The following is a 20805-nucleotide window of genomic DNA, read 5'->3' as shown; positions in this document are numbered from 1 at the left end:
GTACATTCTGGTGGATCCTCCAGCACTTATCTGGATATTAATTAAACACAGGCACACACTCATACAGGAGCAGACAGAGCCTGGGGAGTAATAGAGGAAATAGAAACGGGTGTTTTTTTCTTTCTTGACCTTAAAACAACCATCAAATTCCAAGTTTCCTCGGCATCAGGTTTACTGGCCACAATATATTCCTATTAGAATAATGAAGGCAGAGAAGTAAAGATTATCTTTCAACTGCTGGAGCAGCTTTCTTTCAGACTTTATTTTCTCTACATCCCTTTTAAGAAGAGAGGACCTGTTATTATTAGTCTTAATTGCAAGATGGAGACCTGCAGTGCCTGGTAGCAGCTGCTAAATAAATCTCTTCCAAACTGAAGATTTGTTGAATGTGGAGTTTGACTGGCTTACTGGTAATGAGACAGAGGCAGGAAAGTACAGTGGACAGAGAAATAGATTTGGAATGAGAAAAAATCTGGACTTGGATCCTACCTTTGACATTAGCTATGTGACCTTGGACTAAATGACCACTGATCCCTTTCAGTCCTTAGATTCTGTGACTCAGTGATTCTGCCCTCAATTTCATTTTTATTATCATCTGGGTCTTCTCATCTTTTTCAATGGGGTTCAGAAAGAAATAGTCTTTTGAAAGTTGCTATTTCTGCTACTAGTCTTTTAAATTTAATGTTCTTAATACAAATGAACAACATAATTGCTTTTTGTACTTGAATAAAAATATTCAGATGTCTGATCATCATCTGTAGGTTCTCTGAGAGTTTCCTTGGGATGCCAGTAGCAGACTGTACCACAAGTATTATATGTATCTCATCATGGCCCCACAGGATTTTTCTCCTCTATCTGGGAAGCTTTTAATCCCATGTAGTTCAGAAATTATAAGTATTTGAATGACTAAATCCATGAAAGACATTATTCTTAAGTTTTTACGAATCATTGCTTTGTCTCAGGGATTGTAGGCAGCAGTTTGGTCTGTGATTATACTATTGTTTCAGTATTCTTGGTTGAGTTCTCCAGGATATTTTAAAGTCTGCATTTGAATCAAATTCTTTTTATCAACTTAAACTTGGTAAAGGATCAATTAAAGATGAAATTATCATAGATTTCATTGAGAAATTACTTGATCTCAGAGATTAAATCTGGCCAAGATACAAGAGTTCCATTTTGGAAGCATGGAATAATGGAAAACATGCGAGATTTGGAGTCTAAGGAACTAAGTTCACTTCCCTTTTCTACTATTTATTAACAGATGAAACCAAAGCTACCATGAAGGTCTTTCTGACTAAATGTTCTGATCAGTTTTCACTAACAGAAGGAATGTTTTTCTCTGAAATATTAAAAATGAACATCAGCAAGGGCTTTGGGTCTAAGAGTTCTAGCTTCCAGGCTGCAATGAGAAATGCCCTTCTGCTAGTTCCTCTGAGGGCAAACCCATGGGGCCTGAGATTGCTGAATGCCAGCTGAGCAGAAAATAAATGGAGTTGCTCCATATTTTAGCCCCAGGAGAACCCAAACTATTAACTCAGAGGACAAGAACAAGAGCCGCTGGATCGTGTCCTCCTTCAGGGATATCTTGGCTATAATGACAAAAGTGAACCTTGTTTTACTGTTCTGTCTAACCGAGTCTGCCATGGAATTAACTCGGACTTGGTGATGCTCTAGCTTAGAGGGACATTGCCTTCTACCATATTGATTCTCCTGTTTCTTTGACCAATTACTATTTGTGTTTTCATGGCCTATATTGCTTGATCTATTACTCCTTGACTGAAGCTAACTCTGTCTTTATGTCTGGCTACCTCTCACCTTGTGCATGATAACTCCCATATATATTATACTAGATGGCAAATTAACTGACCACATAGTAGGAATTCAGACCCCTCCATTTAAAATACTGAACCATGCTGTCAGGCAACGTTGCAACCAATAGACAAATAATATTAATTAATCTACATGATCTTTTTAGATCAAGTGATATCTTGATCATTTTTAATTTTTTAAATTAATTTTCAAAATTAAATTTTCTTAAATTTCTTTTTTTAATTAATGGGAAATTGCATAAAGGACTTCCAAGATCATGGCCATGTAGTTCCAATGCCTTCACTTTATAGAGAAGCAAAACTAGGTTTAGGCAGGTGATGTAACTTCACATGGTTTCTAGTGGTTCACATGGTTAGTGATTGGTAGATAAAGGGTTGGAACTCAGTTCCTCAGACTCCAAATCTCACATGAGATTTGTTCCATGTTTCCAAAACAGAGCTCCTGTGTCTTGTCCCCAAGGCTTAATCTCTGAGATGAAGTAAATTTCCCAATGAATTTTATGATAATTTCATTTTTAATTAATCCATTAATAAGTTCAAATAGATTAAGAGAAGAGAATAAAATCTCTGAGAGCTTCATTAATAAGTTCAAATAGATTAAGAGAAGAGAATAAAATCTCTGAGAGCTTCAGGTAGATCCAAATCAACTGATTTCCCAAAGAGTCTTCAGGGTAATAACATATCATAATAATATATCATAATTATACATATATATTAAGGTTTGCAAAACACTTTGCATATCTCATTTGATCTCATAGTATTTTACAACCAGTCTGCAATTTTCTTAGCTCAGGGATTTGTCTTTTCTGTTACATTCTCAATCAAGATTTTTCATTTGCAATGAGAAATTCTGGGCTTCAAGAAAGCTCAACTAAAGAGAAAATTTGTTCAGAAGAGGGAAAATGTATTTTCAATTCACAAATGAAACAAAAAAAGTCACAAATTCGTGAGACAGTGGGGATGGGGAGAATAGGCAATGAAAGATCAAAAAATAACTAGAAATGATTCTCTGCCTAATAGAGACAGAAAAAGATCATATTTGTAATGCATTTAGTATAGTGCCTGGCACAAAGTAGGTGCTTAATAAATGTTTTATTCCTTCCTCCTTTTCCTTCCTTTCCCCTTTGTCTACTCTTTCACTTTCCTTTTCCTCTTCCCCTTGATCATTTCCTTTCCTCCTTCTCTTTCCCTCTCCTTCCCTCTTTTCTTTTTTTATTAAAGCTTTTTATTTTCAAAACATGCATAGATAATTTTCAATATTAATCCTTGCAAAACCTGGTGCTACAAATTTTTTTCCCCTACCTTCCCCCCACTTCCTCCCTTAGATGGCAAGTAATTCAATATATGCTAAATATGTGCAATTCTTCTATACATATTTCCACAATTATCATGCTGCACAAGAAATATCAGATCAAAAAAGGAACAAAAAATGAGAAAGAAAACAAAATATAAGCAAACAACAAAAAAATGAAAATACTATGTTGTGGTCCACACTCAGTTCCCACGGTCCTCTCTCTGGGTGCAAATGGCTCTCTTCATCATAAGATCATTCCTTCCCTCTTTTCTTTGGGGATTTGTATAGGAAGAATTTATTTTCCTTTTAATTCTGTATCTTCCCCTAAGCAGTTATGGTGCATGCTGCTATACTCTGGTGTCTCAACTCTGAATCTTCCTGGGGGGAATCTAAACTCCAGGAACCATTTGGCTCCTGTGGACACAACAATAAAGGGTGGTTAGAAGAGGCAGTTAGATATACAGTGAATAGAATGCTGGCCTAAGAGTTCAATCCCCTCTCAGATGCTTACTGGCTGTGTGAACTTGGGCAAGTCATTCAACCTATCAGCTTCAGTTGCCTTACCTGTAATATATGGATAATAACAGCATCTACCTCCTAGAGTTGTTAGGTTAAAATGAGATATTTGGAAAACCTTAAAGCACTATTATATGAATGCTAGCTCCTATTGTTATTAAGTATAGGGTTTCTGGTGCACTGAGTTCTGGAGTGCCTCAATTAGAGGGACTGGGTGATCCATGGAGGCTTCAGATTTAATCTCAGAGGTAGAAACGACTTTAAAGCCTGTTTAGTCTGATCCATCTCTGAATGATTCTCCCTACTCTGTACTCCCCAAATGGTCATTCAAACTTTGCTTGTGGTTTTTTAATGAAGAGGGCCATTATTTTTTAAGGCATCTCATTCTACTTTTGGACAACTCTGTTAGGGAGATTGACTTGATATTATTTATCTTTGCAACTGAATTTCTCTCTGCCATGTTTTACTTATGAATCTGATGTCTGGCCCCAAGCATGACCAACTCTTCTACATGACAATTCTTTGATTAGTTGAGATCATAATGTCAGTGATCAGGATCTGGAAAGCACACTTGTGACAATTTTCTCCAACTCCCTCATTTTATGGATGAACAAACTGAGGCCGGGAGAGATGGAATGATCTATCCAAGATCCCCTGGGTTGTAAGTGGGATCTGAACCTGATTCATCTGACTCTGACTCAGTTCTTTGCACTCACCTCCCAGTCCCTGCCCAGGTACAAGCAGCTTTCTCATTCGTGTAAATATCTGAAGTGTGTTTAATTAAATCCTGTTGAAGGAAAATAAATACAGGGAGTAGTTACTTGTTCATAGGTCTTTGCCTAATCTTCTTAAATCTTCAGGAACATGGAGGACACTAATGTAAAGAGCCACAGCAGCTGTGGGGAGAGAAACATGTGCTAAAGTGGAGCTGATTGTACCTAGAGAAATGTAGCCTCTTAATCGGCTTCCATATATCCATTTCCGCTGCAAAATATGTTCCAAAGAAAGAAGACATTCTGTGAGTAAATATGGTACTTAGAAAGACTGGGGAGAATCATAGCAACTTGCATCTGGAGGAGATAAAAGGCTACTCCCTTCACAGAGTTGAAAAGTCACTTTGCTTTAAGCCTTTTGAAAGAGATATGAAAGTCTAGTTATTAAAAACAAAGAAATAAGTGAATTTTTATAAACAAAGTGTTTCAAAGCTGGTTCTCCTTGGACCCACAGAGCTTTGCTTCAAAAATCTGCCTCCTTTCTGGAATTAAGTGGGTGTCAATAGGGGAAAAAAGAGGCTTGATGTCCAATTTCATCTTCCTGAGCCCCACTCAGATGATCAGAGCTGAGATCCTATGAGTCATTAGCAGACTTAAAACTTCTCTTAATATGCAGAATATCTCTTCTGGCATTTCAAATTCCATTTCTTTAAATGCAGGGAAATGGCATCCAGTGAGTGAGAGATACAGAAGAATAAAAGAGGATGTGAAGAAAAACTTTTTTTTCCCTTGGGGAGGATGTGGATGGCAGACTCCAGACTTATGAAATAAATAACCAACATCCGGATAGAAAGTGAGACTGGAAGGTGAGATGGACTGTGTGGCTGACCTTCCCTTTCACCTTAGCTTTACACTGTCCTCTACTTCCAGATTTTTTCCCTTTGGTCTTTCTTTTCTTTTCTTTCCTTTTCTTTTCCTTTCTTTTCTTTCCTTTTCTTCCTTCCTTCCTTCCTTCCTTCCTTCCTTCCTTCCTTCCTTCCTTCCTTCCTTCCTTCCTTCCTTCCTTCCTTCCTTCCTTCCTTCCTTCCTTCCTTCCTCTCTCTTCTCTCTTCTCCTCTCCTTTCCTCTCCTCTCCTCTCTCTCTCTCTCTCTCTCTCTCTCTCTCTCTCTCTCTCTCTCTCTCTCTCTCTCTTTCTCTCTCTCTCTCTCTCTCTCCTCCTCCTCCTCTTCTTCCCTTTCTCCCCCCTCTCCCTCCCTTCCTCTCTTTCTTCCTTTCCCCTTTTTCTCTTCTGTGTCCCTCATTTTTCTGGGGATGTTTGTACTTCAGTTAACAGGCTTCCCTCCTTTTGGTCTTCCCTTAAAGGTTGTCATTTCCTAGTCTACTGACTTAACATTAAGTAACTAATTCTGCAGTATGTACTACACACACACACACACCTCCCACATACCAACCCCACCCCTCTTCCACCACACCACACATGCAGATACACACATATATGACATTTACTATTAGCACTTACTATTAGCACAGTTCCACATCTGACACTGTCTAGTTGGCTTCATTCCTGGATGACCTGAGAAGAGAAGTATAAAGAGACACCAGAAGCATTTACCTTTTTTCATCATGTCTATAAGATGAGGAGGTCCGGCCACTGGTCCATATAAACATCTTAGAGGGTGTATGTCTAGAAGGCTCTTTCCTTGTGCTGGAAGTCTGTGAATAATGGCGGAAGGACCTAGGAAGAGAAGAATACTCTTCAACATATGTTGGATTCCCCCTGGGAGAAATCAAGTCTTTTGCTTTAGGTGTACAGGGATGTATTCTATCAAATTTCAATAATACTCAGTGGTTTTTCTTCAAATCAGACACGACTTCTGATGACTAAGGGGAATATATAAAAAAACAAAACACAAAAATTTTCTTTTTCCTCCCAAGTTTGGTAATTGACAACAAATTATCTTTTTTTCTCCTCTCCCTGTGATTTCCTTTTTCTGCTGTCCAGAGCAGTAATCAAAGATAATGTTATATCTATTTTCTAATAGTATTGTTCCTTTCTCTGTCTCTCTCTTTTGTCTCTCTGTCTCTCTCTGTCTTAGTCTCTATAGCTTCTCTTTTCATCTTCGTTTCTTCTTCTCTCCCTTCTTCCCTCCCTCCTTCTCTCTCTCTCCTCTCTTTCCCTATCTGTCTTTCTTCTCCTCCCTCTTCCTCTTTCTCCTCCTCCTCTTCTTTTTCTTCCTCTCCTTAAATCCCTCTCTTCTCCTCCCCTCTTTTTCTCTCCTTTCCTCTTTCCTCTCTTTGTTTTTGTCTCTACTTCTCTTCTCCCTGTCTCTCTCTGTATTAATTTGCTTTTGCAATCCCAAGACTTGTACTGAAAAAGTCCCCTTGAGATGGCCCCCATTTCCTTCAAACGCCATACAAAATCCTTATCCTTGTCCAATTTCTCTGCACAATTCTGGGGGCTAAACCTCATTCCTTCACAGTTTCCTCTAAATCTGGCAGGTGTGATTTCTTTTTGGCTATTCCATGGTATATTCCAAGTGCTTCCTCCGCCTGCCCAGGCTGTGGTAAAGGCTGAATGTAGGGGACTTTTCCCGATTAAGAGACTCATAGCAACATGCTAAGTGTGCCCCAGCCAGCCAGCCATATTGCAGAGTAAATGTTGAAGCTTGCTTTCCTTTGTACATGGCTTGCTTAGGAATTAACTCCTTCCTCTCCAAGTTGTTCCCATCTGTTCCCATTTATCCTCCTATAGACTTAGTTCCCCATCCAAGGCTGAAGATTGAACTACTCTGTATGTGCTAAACTGTTACCAAATGCAAAATAATTTCCTAGCCCATAAGGAAGGGAGGAAACGAGGCAGACTGGTGTAATGGGAAGCAAGCTGAATGTGGAGCCAGAGGACCTGGAATCACTGATGTAGCACATAAAGAGATTTTAGCACAGTCTTCTCATTTTTTAGAGGGGGAAACTGAGGCTCAGAAACAAAGTAACTAGGTCAAGTTTACATAGGAAAGAAACTGAAATTCTATCTCTATAACTTAAAAGTTAGGTGAATTTGGATAGGACAGTGCCTCTCCCCAAGGTTCAGTTTCCCCATCTGTCAAATGCAAGGATAGAGTTAGAACTGTCCAGCTCCATATTAATTACCCTATGATCTGTGGGTTACAATATCTTAAATCATGGACCTATGGTTTGTGAATGGTTAATCTTTAATCATCATACGGGGGTGAATGGGATGGGTTTGGGAAGAAAAAATTAGGGAAAGACCAAGTGAGAATTGGGAGAATTGGGTTTTAGTCTTAACTTTGCCCTTTAAAGAACTGTATAATTTCCAGTAAATCATTTAACCTTTCTCAGCTTCAAGAAAGATCAGATACTATACAGTCTTACCTAAATGTTGGACAAAGTAGACCTGATTTTAAATCCCAGATCTAGTTATTACATGTATGACCTTAGGCTATACCCTTAAACCTTTCTGCATCTCAGTTTCATCTAAAACTCTAGGGGTTGGACTAGGTGACATCAGCTATCTAGTCGGCTTCCTCATTCTCCCCATCTGAGATGAGTTCAAATACATCTTGTATATATTTTTAGTCAGTTGGTAAATATCTATTAAGTACCTACTGTGCACTGGGCTCTGGGCTAATCATTCTGCACCCAATTGCTCTCCTGAACTTCATGATCCTACAAGAGATGATGTCAACTCTAAAACCCTCGTCTTCTCAATATCCCTTGCCCCTGGGATCCCTCCCTCTCTTGGATTGGAGAGTATAGAGGGTAGACAATGAACCCTCCATTTAAGAAGGGCAGCTCTCACAACAGCCCTTCCATCATTTCCCATTCTGTTGCAGGCTTGCATCCTGCTTCTGTCCAGGTACTTCTTCCCTTTTCATTCTGTGTTGTAACCTCCATTAGACTGTGAGCTTCTTGAGCACAGGAACTGTTTTTGCCTTTCTTTACACTCCCAAAGTTTAGCACAGCGCCTGGCACATAGTAGTCACTCAATAAATGTTTAATGGTTGATTAAATATTGAGGATACAGAGAAAAACTAGATAGGCTCCGTTTTCAAAAAGCTGACAATCTAATGGGGAGACAGCTTGTAAGCAACTATGTACAAAGATAATATCTACAGGACAAATAGGAACTAATTAAGAGAGGGAAGGTGATAGAATTAAGAGGGCTTGGAAAAGGCTTCTTATAAAAGGTGGGATTATAGCTGCTCCTTAAAGGAATCCAGGGAAGCAAGAATCAAAGATGAGGAGGCAGATCATTCCAGGCAGGGGGGCAGCCAGCGAAATTGTCTGCCGGAGGGAGCTGGAGTTTCTTGTTTGAGGAGGTCACCATCATGGGATGGCAGAGAGGGAAGGGATAAGATTTAAGATAAAAGAATACTGGAAAGGTATGTGTTTGGGGCAGGTTATGAAGATACCAGGAAGATTTTGTATTTGATTCTGGAGGGGATAAAGAGCCACTGGAGTTTGTGTGTGTGGGGGTGATATGGTCAGAGTGCTATTAGGAAGATCATTTTGACAGGTGAGTGGAGGAGGAAATGGAGATGGAAGAAACTTGTAGCAGGGAGACCAACTCGTTACCTCCTCTTTTCTCCAACAGATCAACCTTTCTATTATTCCTACTCTGATTTATCTTCAGTCTCTCCTGTCTACTTGCTATTTTCCTACTGTTTACAAACATGGCTGTGTTTTTTTTTAGGAGGGGGGGGGTTTGTGTGTGTGTGTGTGTGTGTGTGTGTGTGTGTGTATGGCAATTAGGATTAAGGGATTTGCCAGGGTCACACACAGATAGTAATTGCCAAGTGTCTGAAGGTGGATTTGAACTCAGATCCTCCTGACTCCAGGCCCAGTGCTCTATCCATTGTGCCTTTTAGCTGCCCCATTTTTAAAAAAAATTAGATTTGTTTAAAGTTTAATGTTAATTCCATGCCATGTTTCAGTAAGAACAATACAGATTCTGTATCTGTGGCTCTAGTCAGATAACCAGTAGTACAAATCAGTATCAAGCTGGATGAACTGACTCAAAGAGGTTCAGCCAGCAAAGGAGGGCAGGGAGTAAAGGGGGAGAAGGGGAAGAGGGAAGGAGAAAAACCAAAGAATTGAACGCACATGGCAGGCTTTTCAATACCACCTTCAATGCTAACCTGCTGTGAGTGAAGGTCAAAGGCAGCAAGAATGAGCAGCTGCGGATTGTCGGCTGTTAGCGGCACCATTTCTGCCCTTTTGAAACAGTTTTTACAGCAAAAGCTCTACAATAAACATTCCAATGCAACCCGTAACTTCAATCTAAACACCTAATTAATTTTAACATTGGTATAAAATTGGGTTTAATTACAAAAAAGAGAAATGCTATCCCATGTACCCTCCAGTGCGATAAACCTTTCTTCTAGATTTTCACTTTACCTAATGGCACTCCAATGTAATATCTATTCCGAATGGTTATTTTGCTACTTCTGCCATGGAGACAATATAGTGATGCTGAAAAGAGCCTCTCTGTAGTCCTGGCAGTGTCTTAAAGAACCTAAAAGTGGGGACCAGTGAAATGCACAGAAATTCACTCTTGCTTTTAAGAACTTCGAAAGCTATTTTAAAAAACCCCAAGTCAGATTTGGTGATTCTCAAAGACAATGGGGAATTTTGAGGGAGAGAGGAGGAGGAGCCAATTCTTGTTGGCTTTGATGTCTCTCTCACTGGTTTTCATCTTCCACATCCTGCAGGGCTTCTTTATGCTGTTTTTATTATCACCCAGCATATCTGAAATCTGTAGTAGGAGGTTATCCTGCAATAACTGCATGATAAGTGTCAAGATCTTATAGCTTTCTTCACACAGTATATCTAATTCTGCAACTGAATTATCAAAAGCTGCTTTTGCCAATTAAAAATGTCAAAGTAGAATACAGAAAAGTTGAGAGTAAGTTTGAAGGAGATGGAGTGTGTTGGCAGAAATTCTGTTGTTGCAATATCATTATCACTTTATGGGCTTTCTAAGCCACCAGGCCATTCCCTGCAGTTTCCTTCCTGTCATTTCTGGTGGCAAATGCTGCTAGATACCTGTGGTAGTCATCCCTTTTCATTTTATAATAGAATACCTTGGACTTGCCAGTGTTTGCTGCTGCAGTGAAGTACATCTGTCCAGAATGGTCACAACAGATTAATTTTAGTTTAATTTCAACTATTTACTGATTTTCTGAATCATTTTTAGTTTGTCTTCTCTTTCCCTGTTTTCTTCTTCCCATTCCCATAGCAGATTTTCTACCAGGATGTTCTTCTGGCTCCAATCACATTTTATAAATGGTTGAGGGAAGGTTTCTTTCTTCACCTTTCAACTCCACATCCAGTCCTGCTACTTTTTTCATTGCTTTCACCATTTCATTGTGTCACTTGGTCTGCTTGGCCAGTTTCACCTGATGTACTAGAACCTTTCAATTGGCCATAGTAATGGTGACTCTGGAAGCATCTGCTTGATGGATGGCAGGTCCTCCTCCTCTTCCTCTTCCCTTTATCCTTCTCCTTCTTTTCCTTCTTAATCTTCCTCTTCCCCTTCTCTTTCTTCCTCTTCCCTTTCTTCCCTCCTCCTTCTCCTTCTCTTCCTCCATCTTCTTTTCTTCATCCTTCTCCTTCTCCTCTTCCTCCTCTTCCTCCTTCTCCTCCTTTTCCTTCCTCTTCCTCTTCTTCCTCTAAGACATGCACATTAAATTTATTTAAAACCTATATAGACCTCTTCTGTGAAGAAATCATAAAATAAGGACAGTTCTAGGCAATTTATTCTTTTAAAATGAATTATAAAACACTATGAAAAGCTCATCGAGGCAAGCTTAGATGACACCAACTTGTGAGGCTCACAAAGTAGACTGGCACTGACTGTTCCATGACTGTTTCCTTGGTCATATAAAAAAGCTCTTATTTGATAAATTGATCCCCACTAGTTATCTCATATTTTTCCCCCCACTTTTTTTTTCTGAGTCAATTGAGATTAAGTGACTTGCCCAGGGTCACACACCAGGAAGTGTTAAGTGTCTGAGCCCAGTGTGAACTCGGGTCCTCCTGATTTCAGGGCTGGGGCTCTATCTACTGCACCAATTAGCTGCCCCTTTCCCCCCTTTTATGCCTGACCTTCCTGAGAAGGTCATCTATAATTAATGTCTCTACTTCCTTTCCTCATAATTCTTTTTTAAAAAACAAATTCTACAGCCCAGTTTTCAACTGAAACTACTCTCTCCAAATTGCTAAAACTAATGACTTGTCCTTGGTCCTTATATGCCTTGACTTTTCTGCAGCCTTTGATACCATCAATCACCCTCCTTTTCTCTATCTCCTCTCTGGGTTTTTGTTACATCACTCTTTCCTGATTTTCCATCTACCTGTCTGGTTTACCTCTTGCTTGACTGCTCCTTCTCATATTTATTCTCACTGAATATTTATCCGGTTGACACCCGCTAGCAATGGATGTGCCACAGGGTGCTGAGTGCTCTTCTCTCTCTACACCTTTTTTACTTGGGCATCCCATCAGTTTCTATACATTTAACTATTATCTCTATACTGATGATCAAATCTACAGAGCTGGTCCTAATTTCTCTTCTGACCTTCAGTCTCACATTCTGACTTCCTATTAGACATCTCAGATAAATAATAAACATTTTAAAAATAATAAAAAATAAACATTTCAAAGTCAACATATTTTGAATTTATCTGTTTTTCTTTCCCTCCAAACCTTCTCTCTTCCCAAGTTCCATATTACTGTTTAGGGTTCCAGCATTCTCCTAGTCATCCAGGTTCAAATCCTAGGATCCTCCTTCTCACCCTCTATCAGGATGACAGATGTCCAATCTGTTTCCAAAACTTACCAATTTTACCTTCATAATAATATCTCTCACATATGCCCCTATCTCTCCTCTGTCGTTGGCATTACTCTAGTGAAATACTTGCAACCTCACACCTAGACTATTACAATAAGGCTTTACATGTGTGTATGTGTGTGTGTGTATGCACACACACATAAAGCCTATATATATATATATATATATATATATATATATATATATATATATATATATATAGTTTCACCCTAGACTATTGCAACAAGGCTTTACATGCATGTGTGTGTGTGTGTAGTTTCCCCCTAGTAAAATGTAAGCTCATCAAGGGCAGGGACTATTTTGTTTATTTTTTTATTCCCTTAAAACTGTACCTGGTGCAAAGTAAGATTTAATGTAGGTGGTACAGTAGATAGAGATCCAGGGTAGAGTGAGGAAGGCCTGTGTTCAAATTTGAAATCAGATACATACTGTGTAACCTCGAGAAAGTCATTTAATCTTTCTCTGCCTCAGTTTCCTTCCTTCTTCCCTCCCTCCTTCCCTCCCTCCCTCCCTCCCTTCCTTCCTCCCTCCCTCCCTCCCTCCCTTCCTTCCTTCCTTCCTTCCTTCCTTCCTTCCTTCCTTCCTACCTACCTTCCCTCCTTTTTTCCTTCCTTTCTTTTCTTCTCCTCCTCTGTCTCCCTCTGTCTCTCCTTCCCTCTCTGTCTCTCTTTCTCTGTCCATCCCTTCTTTCTTTTTCTAAATTAAGATCCTTATGATTTAATGGTCTCAGCTAAGTTTCTATGTTTTAGAGAGATCAGTGCTAAAGGTAAAACAGCCTTAGGGGGCAAAATGGGGGGGGTGAGTTAACAAAATGTTTCATTAGGGGTGAGGACCTGGGAAGGTTCTTAGCTAGAGATTAGAGTTAGCAGCTAAAAGTATTCAAAGCTTTTTAGTAGGGACTCTATTGGAGTCAACAGGAGAGCAAGGAGTCAATGAAGAAAAATTGTGAGGTGTCCTAGAGATTTCTTGATTAAAATAAAGGTGAGAGACCTTTTTCCCATTTGTTTTGAAGATCATGGTTGAATAAGATTATTGAACTGAACAGGGCATCTGACAGTTCCTGTGAATAACCACAGAAAGGATCTGGATGCCAAGGAGCTCACTTTGCCAGGAGAAAGGGAAGAAATATTGCTTCTGCTAGCTTTTAAAAGTGACTTTGGAAAACTACTTGAAAAGGTACAATCAAATGGAACAGTGATTAAATCAGACATTAAATCAGTCCATTAGTCTGCACTAAGGAAACAAGGAAAGTCTTTAAATAGAATTACCCTTTCCCAAAGAATTGGTTTGACAGTCTTTGAGAGTAATATTTCACCAATGATACTGGCAAAACTCCCTGCCCTCCCCTCCTCCCCGTTGACTAGCATTATTGGACAATCTGCATTTCCTTAGGAGTGGAATTGCTTTGGTTCTCTAGTTATCTTCATGACCTGCTTTTGAGGGCTAGCCTCTACCTCCAACTGTACTCTAGTTCTCTTCCACCTTCTGAATGATGAGAGTTCACCATATCTAACCTGATCTAGACCAGCACGTTCTCCTTCCTTCCAGATCTCCCCTATTTTTTTTTTTTTTTACTACACCAGTCTCTCCTGACATTTCCTATGGCAGCTTCCCCAGTAAAAAACAAACTCATTAAGATCCAATACTATTTCTTTTCTGTTTGTATTCCCTGCACTTTAGCACAGTGCACAGCCCATAATAGGCTCTTAATAAATTGATTTTGATGGAACATTTTGTATGCATCTTATATTTACTTATCTGTTAACATGCTGTTTCCCCTAGTAGAATATGAGCTTCCCAAAGGCAAGAACTGATCTGTTTGTATTCTTAGAACCCAATATAGTTCCTGGCATACATTAAACACTTAGATGTGTCTATTGACTGGAAGATTATTTATTATATGTGAATTAAACTATCTGTATATGTTGTTTTCCTTCAGCAGGATGGAAACTTCTTGAGAGTGGGCAGTGTGTCTTGTTTGTCTCTGTATTCCTAGCACCTAAGCAAAGATTCTGGCCCCTTACCAGTCACTTAACAAATGCTTGTTAAATTGAATTAAATTGAATATAGTGGGGATCAGTTTATTCCACCTGGATATCAGGTGTGACATCATGGTCTCCCTCCTGTTGTTCAAGACAATACAGAGAAAGGAAGATGAACGACATCCTTATTCCAATTAATTGTCTTTTACTTAAGCTTTAAGAAAAAGCTTAGTGTCTCTTCAGCCTATTCTAATAAATGGATTTAAAGCCAATTTCTTTTCATGATGACAAACTACTGTTGAAAACTTGAGAAGTTGGTGGTTAATTAAAATGAGGGAGAGCTGCTCTAAGAAAGGTACAAAGATTTTGTATGTGTGTGTAGTTTTTTTTTTAAAACCAACAACTTGGGCTTCAAAGAAAGCCTTAGGATTCAGAATATGGTAATGGAAGCCTGTTTGGAAGCCCTTCTCAGCTCAAAGGCAGCCCTCCTGAACTCTGAGTAATTAACTCTACTTTTCAAACTTTAGGAGACAAGGCATCTTCTGTGAATATTGGATTGAGAAGGATGCAGAGAAAAAATAAAGTTTTTTTATTTGGATTTCAAAATCTGCACACAACTGAGAAATGCAGTTAATTTCTGGTGTTTAAAGCAGTTGAATGGGAAAGAAATCTAGTGTTGACTCCACCTTTGGGTGACCTTGACCTTAGAGTGAGCTTGGAAAGCAGGGCTGCTGTACATAAGTTTGGCTCTTCAATGAAAAAATAAAATGTGGTAAGAATTTTATTTCCCTTCAACTAGTTTCTATCATGTGCTTACTGAGCAATGGATCCCAACAAACATTTATAATTTATTTATTTTGTTAAATTCAAAGCTTTTTATTTTCAAAATATATTCATGGATAATTTTTCAACATTGACCCTTGCAGAACTTCCCTCCACCCCTTCCCCTAGATGGCAAGTAATCCAATATACATTAAACATGTGCAATTCTTCTACATATATTTCCACAATTATTGTGCTGCACAAGAAAAATCAAATCAAAAAGGAACAAAAAATGAGAAAAAATGAAAGCAAATGACAACAAAAAGAGTGAAAATGCTATGTTGTGATCCACACTCAGTTCTTCTCTCTGCGTGCAAATGGCTCTCTTCATCACAAGACTATTGGAACTGGTTGGAAACATCTTATCCAGCAGACATTTATTAAAAGTTTACTATGTTCCAGGCCCTATGCTGGGCACTGGGATTGTAAAACTAAAAATAAGACAGTTCCTGCCCTCCAGCAGCTTAAATTCTGTTGAAAACAATCTGGGTAATACTACAACCAAATGACCAGAGATTTTTAGAGACACTGAATGTTTCTCTGTGCCCTGAGACTCTCTTCTTTTTCTTGGAGAGCACTGGGCAGAAACAGCAAATGACTGGCAAATGTACCAAGTCAAATCCTTAGAAACCAAAGGAATTGTGTTCTTGCTCATCTCATGGGGCGACTGTTCCTGTGGTCAGACTGAAGATGCCCTTTGTGCTGAATATCAGCCTAGCAAGCTACAGCTCTGTCCTTCCCCCTTTCCTCCAATCCTTAACTTATTTTTGCTTTATGTGAAAGGAATCATTTGAGACTGTAACTTTGATCAAAGCACCTAGTACAGCACCTTGCAAATACCATCCCCTTTTCTTTAATGGAATAAGATGTACAGAGTACTTAGATAAGGACATTTGGGGATGAAACTGACCCTACTTGCTTGCAAGTCTCACCAACCTAAAAGCAAAATTATGAAGCAAATTAGAAAGTAGGATAGGAATAGGGGTGACAATTGCACCAGTAATTTCACTGATATTGGAACTCCCAGATGGGAGCACTCTCACCAGCATTAAAGATTTGTACTTTTTTGGAAACTTATTTTCCTAGTCTAAACTCTAGTATATTGTTCAGGGTTCCAGAAACTCCCCATTCTGCTTTCCCTCTCCTAAGTCTTCAGCTTGTCCTATGCAATTCCCTTCCCCCACACCCAGTCAAGCTTGACTTTCCATTTCCATCAAAACTTGCATATTCCATGTTCCCATCCCTCATATCTCCTGTTCTCTCAAGGCTAATCTGATGAATTCATTAGCGCCAAGTGTCCAAAACCGATAACGACTTAATATGTTACATCCTGCATGGTTACCCTTCCGTGCTTTTAAATCAAAGGAGTGAATAATGATGGGAAGTTCATGCATCAACAAGGGAGGATTTGGCCAGCAGAAGCTTCCCTTTTGATGCCCCTCTCTTCATAAAAGCTGACATTTATATCGTGCTATTTGGAAAATGCTTTCTATACATCATATCACTGAGCCTCACAAGAACCCTGTAGATAAGGAATTTTATACTTAGAAAAGCTAAATACCTACGCCATTGAAAAGGAATAAAGCACTTTTCTTAAGAGATCTGAGTGCTGAAAGGGCAAAGTACATTTTTTCATTTGCTGCCCATTTCCTCTGAAAAGAAAAGCAGTGGTGAAACTACATTGCATTTCTGAACAAAGGGAATATGCTGTTGAGTCCTTCAACAGCTGTTGAAGGACTCACTTTACCTCCTTTCAATACTTGCATCCTTCCGAACCTGACCTCCCTGCCTCCTAGAAAAGGGCTATTTGACTGCTCGCAACAGCAATCCCTTGCGATTGGCTGCTGTTCTGACCATGGTGATGCTTCCAGCTTTGTTTTGCAAGGACTTAGTGTGCTGATTTGGACAATTTCCTTGGTCCAGGGGGCTAAGCAATGAACCGGAATGAAGATGCCCATGTTTTCATTGTTGAAGATCATATCATTATGGGCATTCATTCAGCAAGTAATTATGAAGTGCTTACTGTATACTAGGGGAAACAAGCCATTTCCCAACAAATCAGTCTCAGTTCTCAAGGAACTTGGATTCTTTTGAGGAAACACAACAACATGTTCACACAAACACTCAAGCACAACTATCACGTGCTTCTTCTCCGGGCAAACAGCTCTAGTCCATCCAGTTGAGTGGAGTGATGATGAAGCAAATGAAATCTACTTGAAAATTTTCATTAAAGTGATCATTCGGGTTTTAAAACAATTAAAATTACTTTATAGTCAAGATATGATTTAGAGAAATTTAGCAATCAAATTGTTATTCCTGAAAATGCTTTGGGATACTTAATGTCTTTCTCTTCCAGTTCAGTCTTAGCACAGGATTCGGCACATAGTGAATGTTGTGAATGTTTTTTTATTCAGTGAATCATACTCATTGGAACAGATTGACTTAGATTAATGGCAAAGTCTGCCATAATGACATTGTTTTTCTCGAGACAAACTATTTCTCCAGACAAACTATTTCTCCATCCTGGTCTTGATGCGGAAGTGGAGTTGGTTTGTCTGCAAGGCAGCCCTAAGTTGTCCTCCCATCCTTCATCTTGTCTCTTTGACGTGCTCCTGCTGTCTTTCCTCCCTTTAGTAAATGCAAGAGGGCTGGGTTGGAGTTAAGAGCATGAGTTGTTCTGTGCTTGAACACTGGATGATTTGCCTCAGCATGAGACCATTTATGACAAGTCAAGAGATAAACATGAGTTACAGACAAGTTTTCCCATGGCAGCTGTGTAGAGAGGGGGTCCAATCAAATAAGTGCTTCACAATTAAAGTGATTTTCAACATATAACATGAGGATGTGCAGTGAGCATTGGCCAGGATTATCCTTTTGGAAAGCTCATTAAGAAATGAATTATGAATAGTGAGCAAATTTAGACAATGTGGGAAAATGCTTTTCCTATCTCTGAAGGAAATTTTCTAGGACAAACAAAACAAAGAAACATTTAGAACAGTATTCTGGCCATTGTTTTTCAAATATAAATGATCACATTTCTAAGATGGTGGGGGAGAGAAGCTCAACACACAACTCATTTTCATTGCTACTCACCCTTACTGATAATCATATTGGAAAATATCTGATTAGTTTATAGACCTAGGAAGTATATAATCACATACATAAAATCATGGATCTAGAACTACAAGGGAATATCTAATGCAACCTCCTCATTTTACAGATAGGGAAACTGAGGCTTAGGGAAGTAGAATAACTTTTCTGGGGTCACAAGACAACAGATATTGATGGATTTCTTTTCTTTTTATTTCATTTTGGCAGGATTTTATGACATATTAATCTAGAGCTGAAAGCGAGGGACCTTAAAGAACATCTAGCCCTAACTCTTTATTTTATAGATAAGGAAAAAGGGTCTCATTGAGGTTGTGACATGCCCTTGTTTACATAGGCAATAAACATCAGAAGCAAGATTTGAATTCAAGTCTGTCTCCAGAGTCAGTACTGGTTCTATTGTACCATAAATAAAAAGCCCCTGAAGCATAGCTCCAGTCTCCAAATGAGGAAACTGAATCATAGGCAGTATACTTAGTTTGCCCTAGTTCACGCCCTCACATTTTGATTTAGATATACCAAAGACATCTCCAATTCAACTCATCCAAAATGGAAGTTGCTATCTTTCTTCCCAAACCCATATCTCTTCCAAACATCTCTGTTTCTGTTGAAGACACAGCTGGTTCCCAAGTTCACAACATTGAGATTGTTCTTAACTCCTACCTCTTCTTCATCCCATAAATCCAGTTATTAAATCTTGTTCCTATCTCTACAACATCTCTAAAATATGCTTTGTCCCAGCAGTCATCTCCTCCCACCTGGATTGGGGTAGCAACTCATCTTCCATACAACTGCCAAAGTAATTTTTGTAATTACTCTTCCCCATAAACTCAAGTGACTCAAATTTTGTTGGGGATGGGAGGGCAGGTTACATATAGGCTCAAATGTATTTTTTTCTGTTGACTCTATATAGTTTTTCACAACTTGGCTCTTTTCCAATCTACTTATTCTTTTCTTCCTTCCAGTATCTCTATTTTCTGACTTGTTCCTCATTCACAAGTCCTATCTGCCAAGTATGGGCTTTTATACTAGCTATCCAAACTACCTGAAATGTATTGTTTCTTTGTCCTGTCCCTTGGAATTCCTGGTTCAATATTTGGGTCAAGCATTATTTTCTGTATGAAATATATGTTAGTGTTCATAACTACCCTGCCTTGTCCTTCAAAGTCAATGTGTATTTTATTTGGGTGTGTATACATACATGCACGTGTGTGTATGCACACATAGACATTTTGCATACATACATGTGTGTACACATGTAGCAATCTATATTGTGTGTGTGATGTATTACGTTGCATGTGTGTGCGTGTGCACATGCACAGTAGTATGTAGATATATACCCAAATAAAATACAAGCTGACTTTGAAGTCACCTAATTTCTCTTGGCTTCAGTTTCCTCATCTGTAAAATGAGAATAATATTAGCACTGATCTCCCAGGATTAGTGTAAGGAACAAATGAGATAATTTATGTAATGCACTTTGCAAACTTTGTAACTCTATTTAAATACTAGCTCTTATTACTCTGTATCTCATATATTGACTAAATATGAAGGATGGGAAAGCACCTTAGGGCTATCTTGCAGACAAACCAACTCTCCACTTTCACATCAAGATCAGGATGGAGAAATAGTTCACATCAAGAAAAATAATGTCATTTATGCTCTCTGTTCCTTTTCCTCCCTTGACATTTTACTATTCAATTAAACAAACTCATGAAATGGTGTAATACCTACTATGTATGCCTACTAAACCTTGGAAATAAATAGACAAAAAATACAAAGACTTCGTCATTAATCTAAGTCAATCTGTTCAAATGAGTGTGATTCACTGAATGACAAAGCATTCACTATGTGCCAAATTCTGTGCTAAGACTGAACTGAAAGAGATGGACATTAGGTATCCCAAAATGTTTTGGATTAATAATTATTTATTCGGAATATTTGGGAATAATAATCATATTACCAAATTTCTCTAAATCTCATCTTGACTACTAAGAAATTTTAATTGTTTTATAACACAAGTGACCACCAAAATGAAAATTTTGAAGTAGATTTTGTTTTCTTCAACATCCCTCCACTCAGCTGGATGGATTAGAGCTGTTTGCCCTGAGAAGAGGCACATGATAGTTGTGCTTGAGTGTTTGAAAGGGATCTCATATGTAAGGGAGATGAGATGTGTTTTGCTTGGCCAAAGTTATCTTTGGTGGAGCTTGTGAAGAAATCATTTTAAGCTCGTGATTAAGAAACACAACTACTGGAGCCAGACAAAAAGTGGAACAGGTTGTCTTTGGTGGCAGATTGTTTTAACTCTCTGGAGGTTTCCAAACAAAGGATAGATGACTATTTACTGGGTATATTGAGATGGCAATTGCTTTTGTATGTGAGTTGGATTAGATGGCCCCTTTACTAGTACTTGAATTCTATGAATTTGAAATTCTCCTTTTGGACACCATTACGACTTGCTCCCTATTCCTTGCCTAGTTAAGAATCCAAACTGTCCCCTTCTAGAATCATCATCATTATGAGGAACAATTGAGATAATATCTGTACAGCAATTAACACAGTGCCTGGAACAAGGAGGTATTTAATAAGTGCTTATTCCCTCTTCCCCTGCTCCATTAACTGTGGCACTGGATAAGTCACCTCATATGTATGGAGTTCAATTTCTTTAT

At 38.8% G+C, this 20805-nt stretch overlaps 1 protein-coding gene and 1 pseudogene across 1 annotated transcript in view; both read right to left on the bottom strand.

Annotated features, from left to right (window-relative positions):
• KCNMB2 (potassium calcium-activated channel subfamily M regulatory beta subunit 2) overlaps positions 1-20805 on the bottom strand; it is a 285452-nt gene that overhangs the window by 27587 nt on the left and 237060 nt on the right. Inside the window, exon 2 of the mRNA XM_031957691.1 lies at positions 5966-6088. Coding sequence (XP_031813551.1) covers positions 5966-6021 — 56 coding nt within the window. The 5' untranslated portion in view covers positions 6022-6088. The remainder of the gene's footprint in view (positions 1-5965; positions 6089-20805) is intronic.
• On the bottom strand, positions 10044-10851 carry LOC100931313 (annotated as a pseudogene).

Source organism: Sarcophilus harrisii, chromosome 3 (assembly GCF_902635505.1).
Source record: "Sarcophilus harrisii chromosome 3, mSarHar1.11, whole genome shotgun sequence".
NCBI lineage: Eukaryota > Metazoa > Chordata > Mammalia > Dasyuromorphia > Dasyuridae > Sarcophilus > Sarcophilus harrisii.
This window is presented reverse-complemented; position numbering and strand designations above follow the sequence as displayed.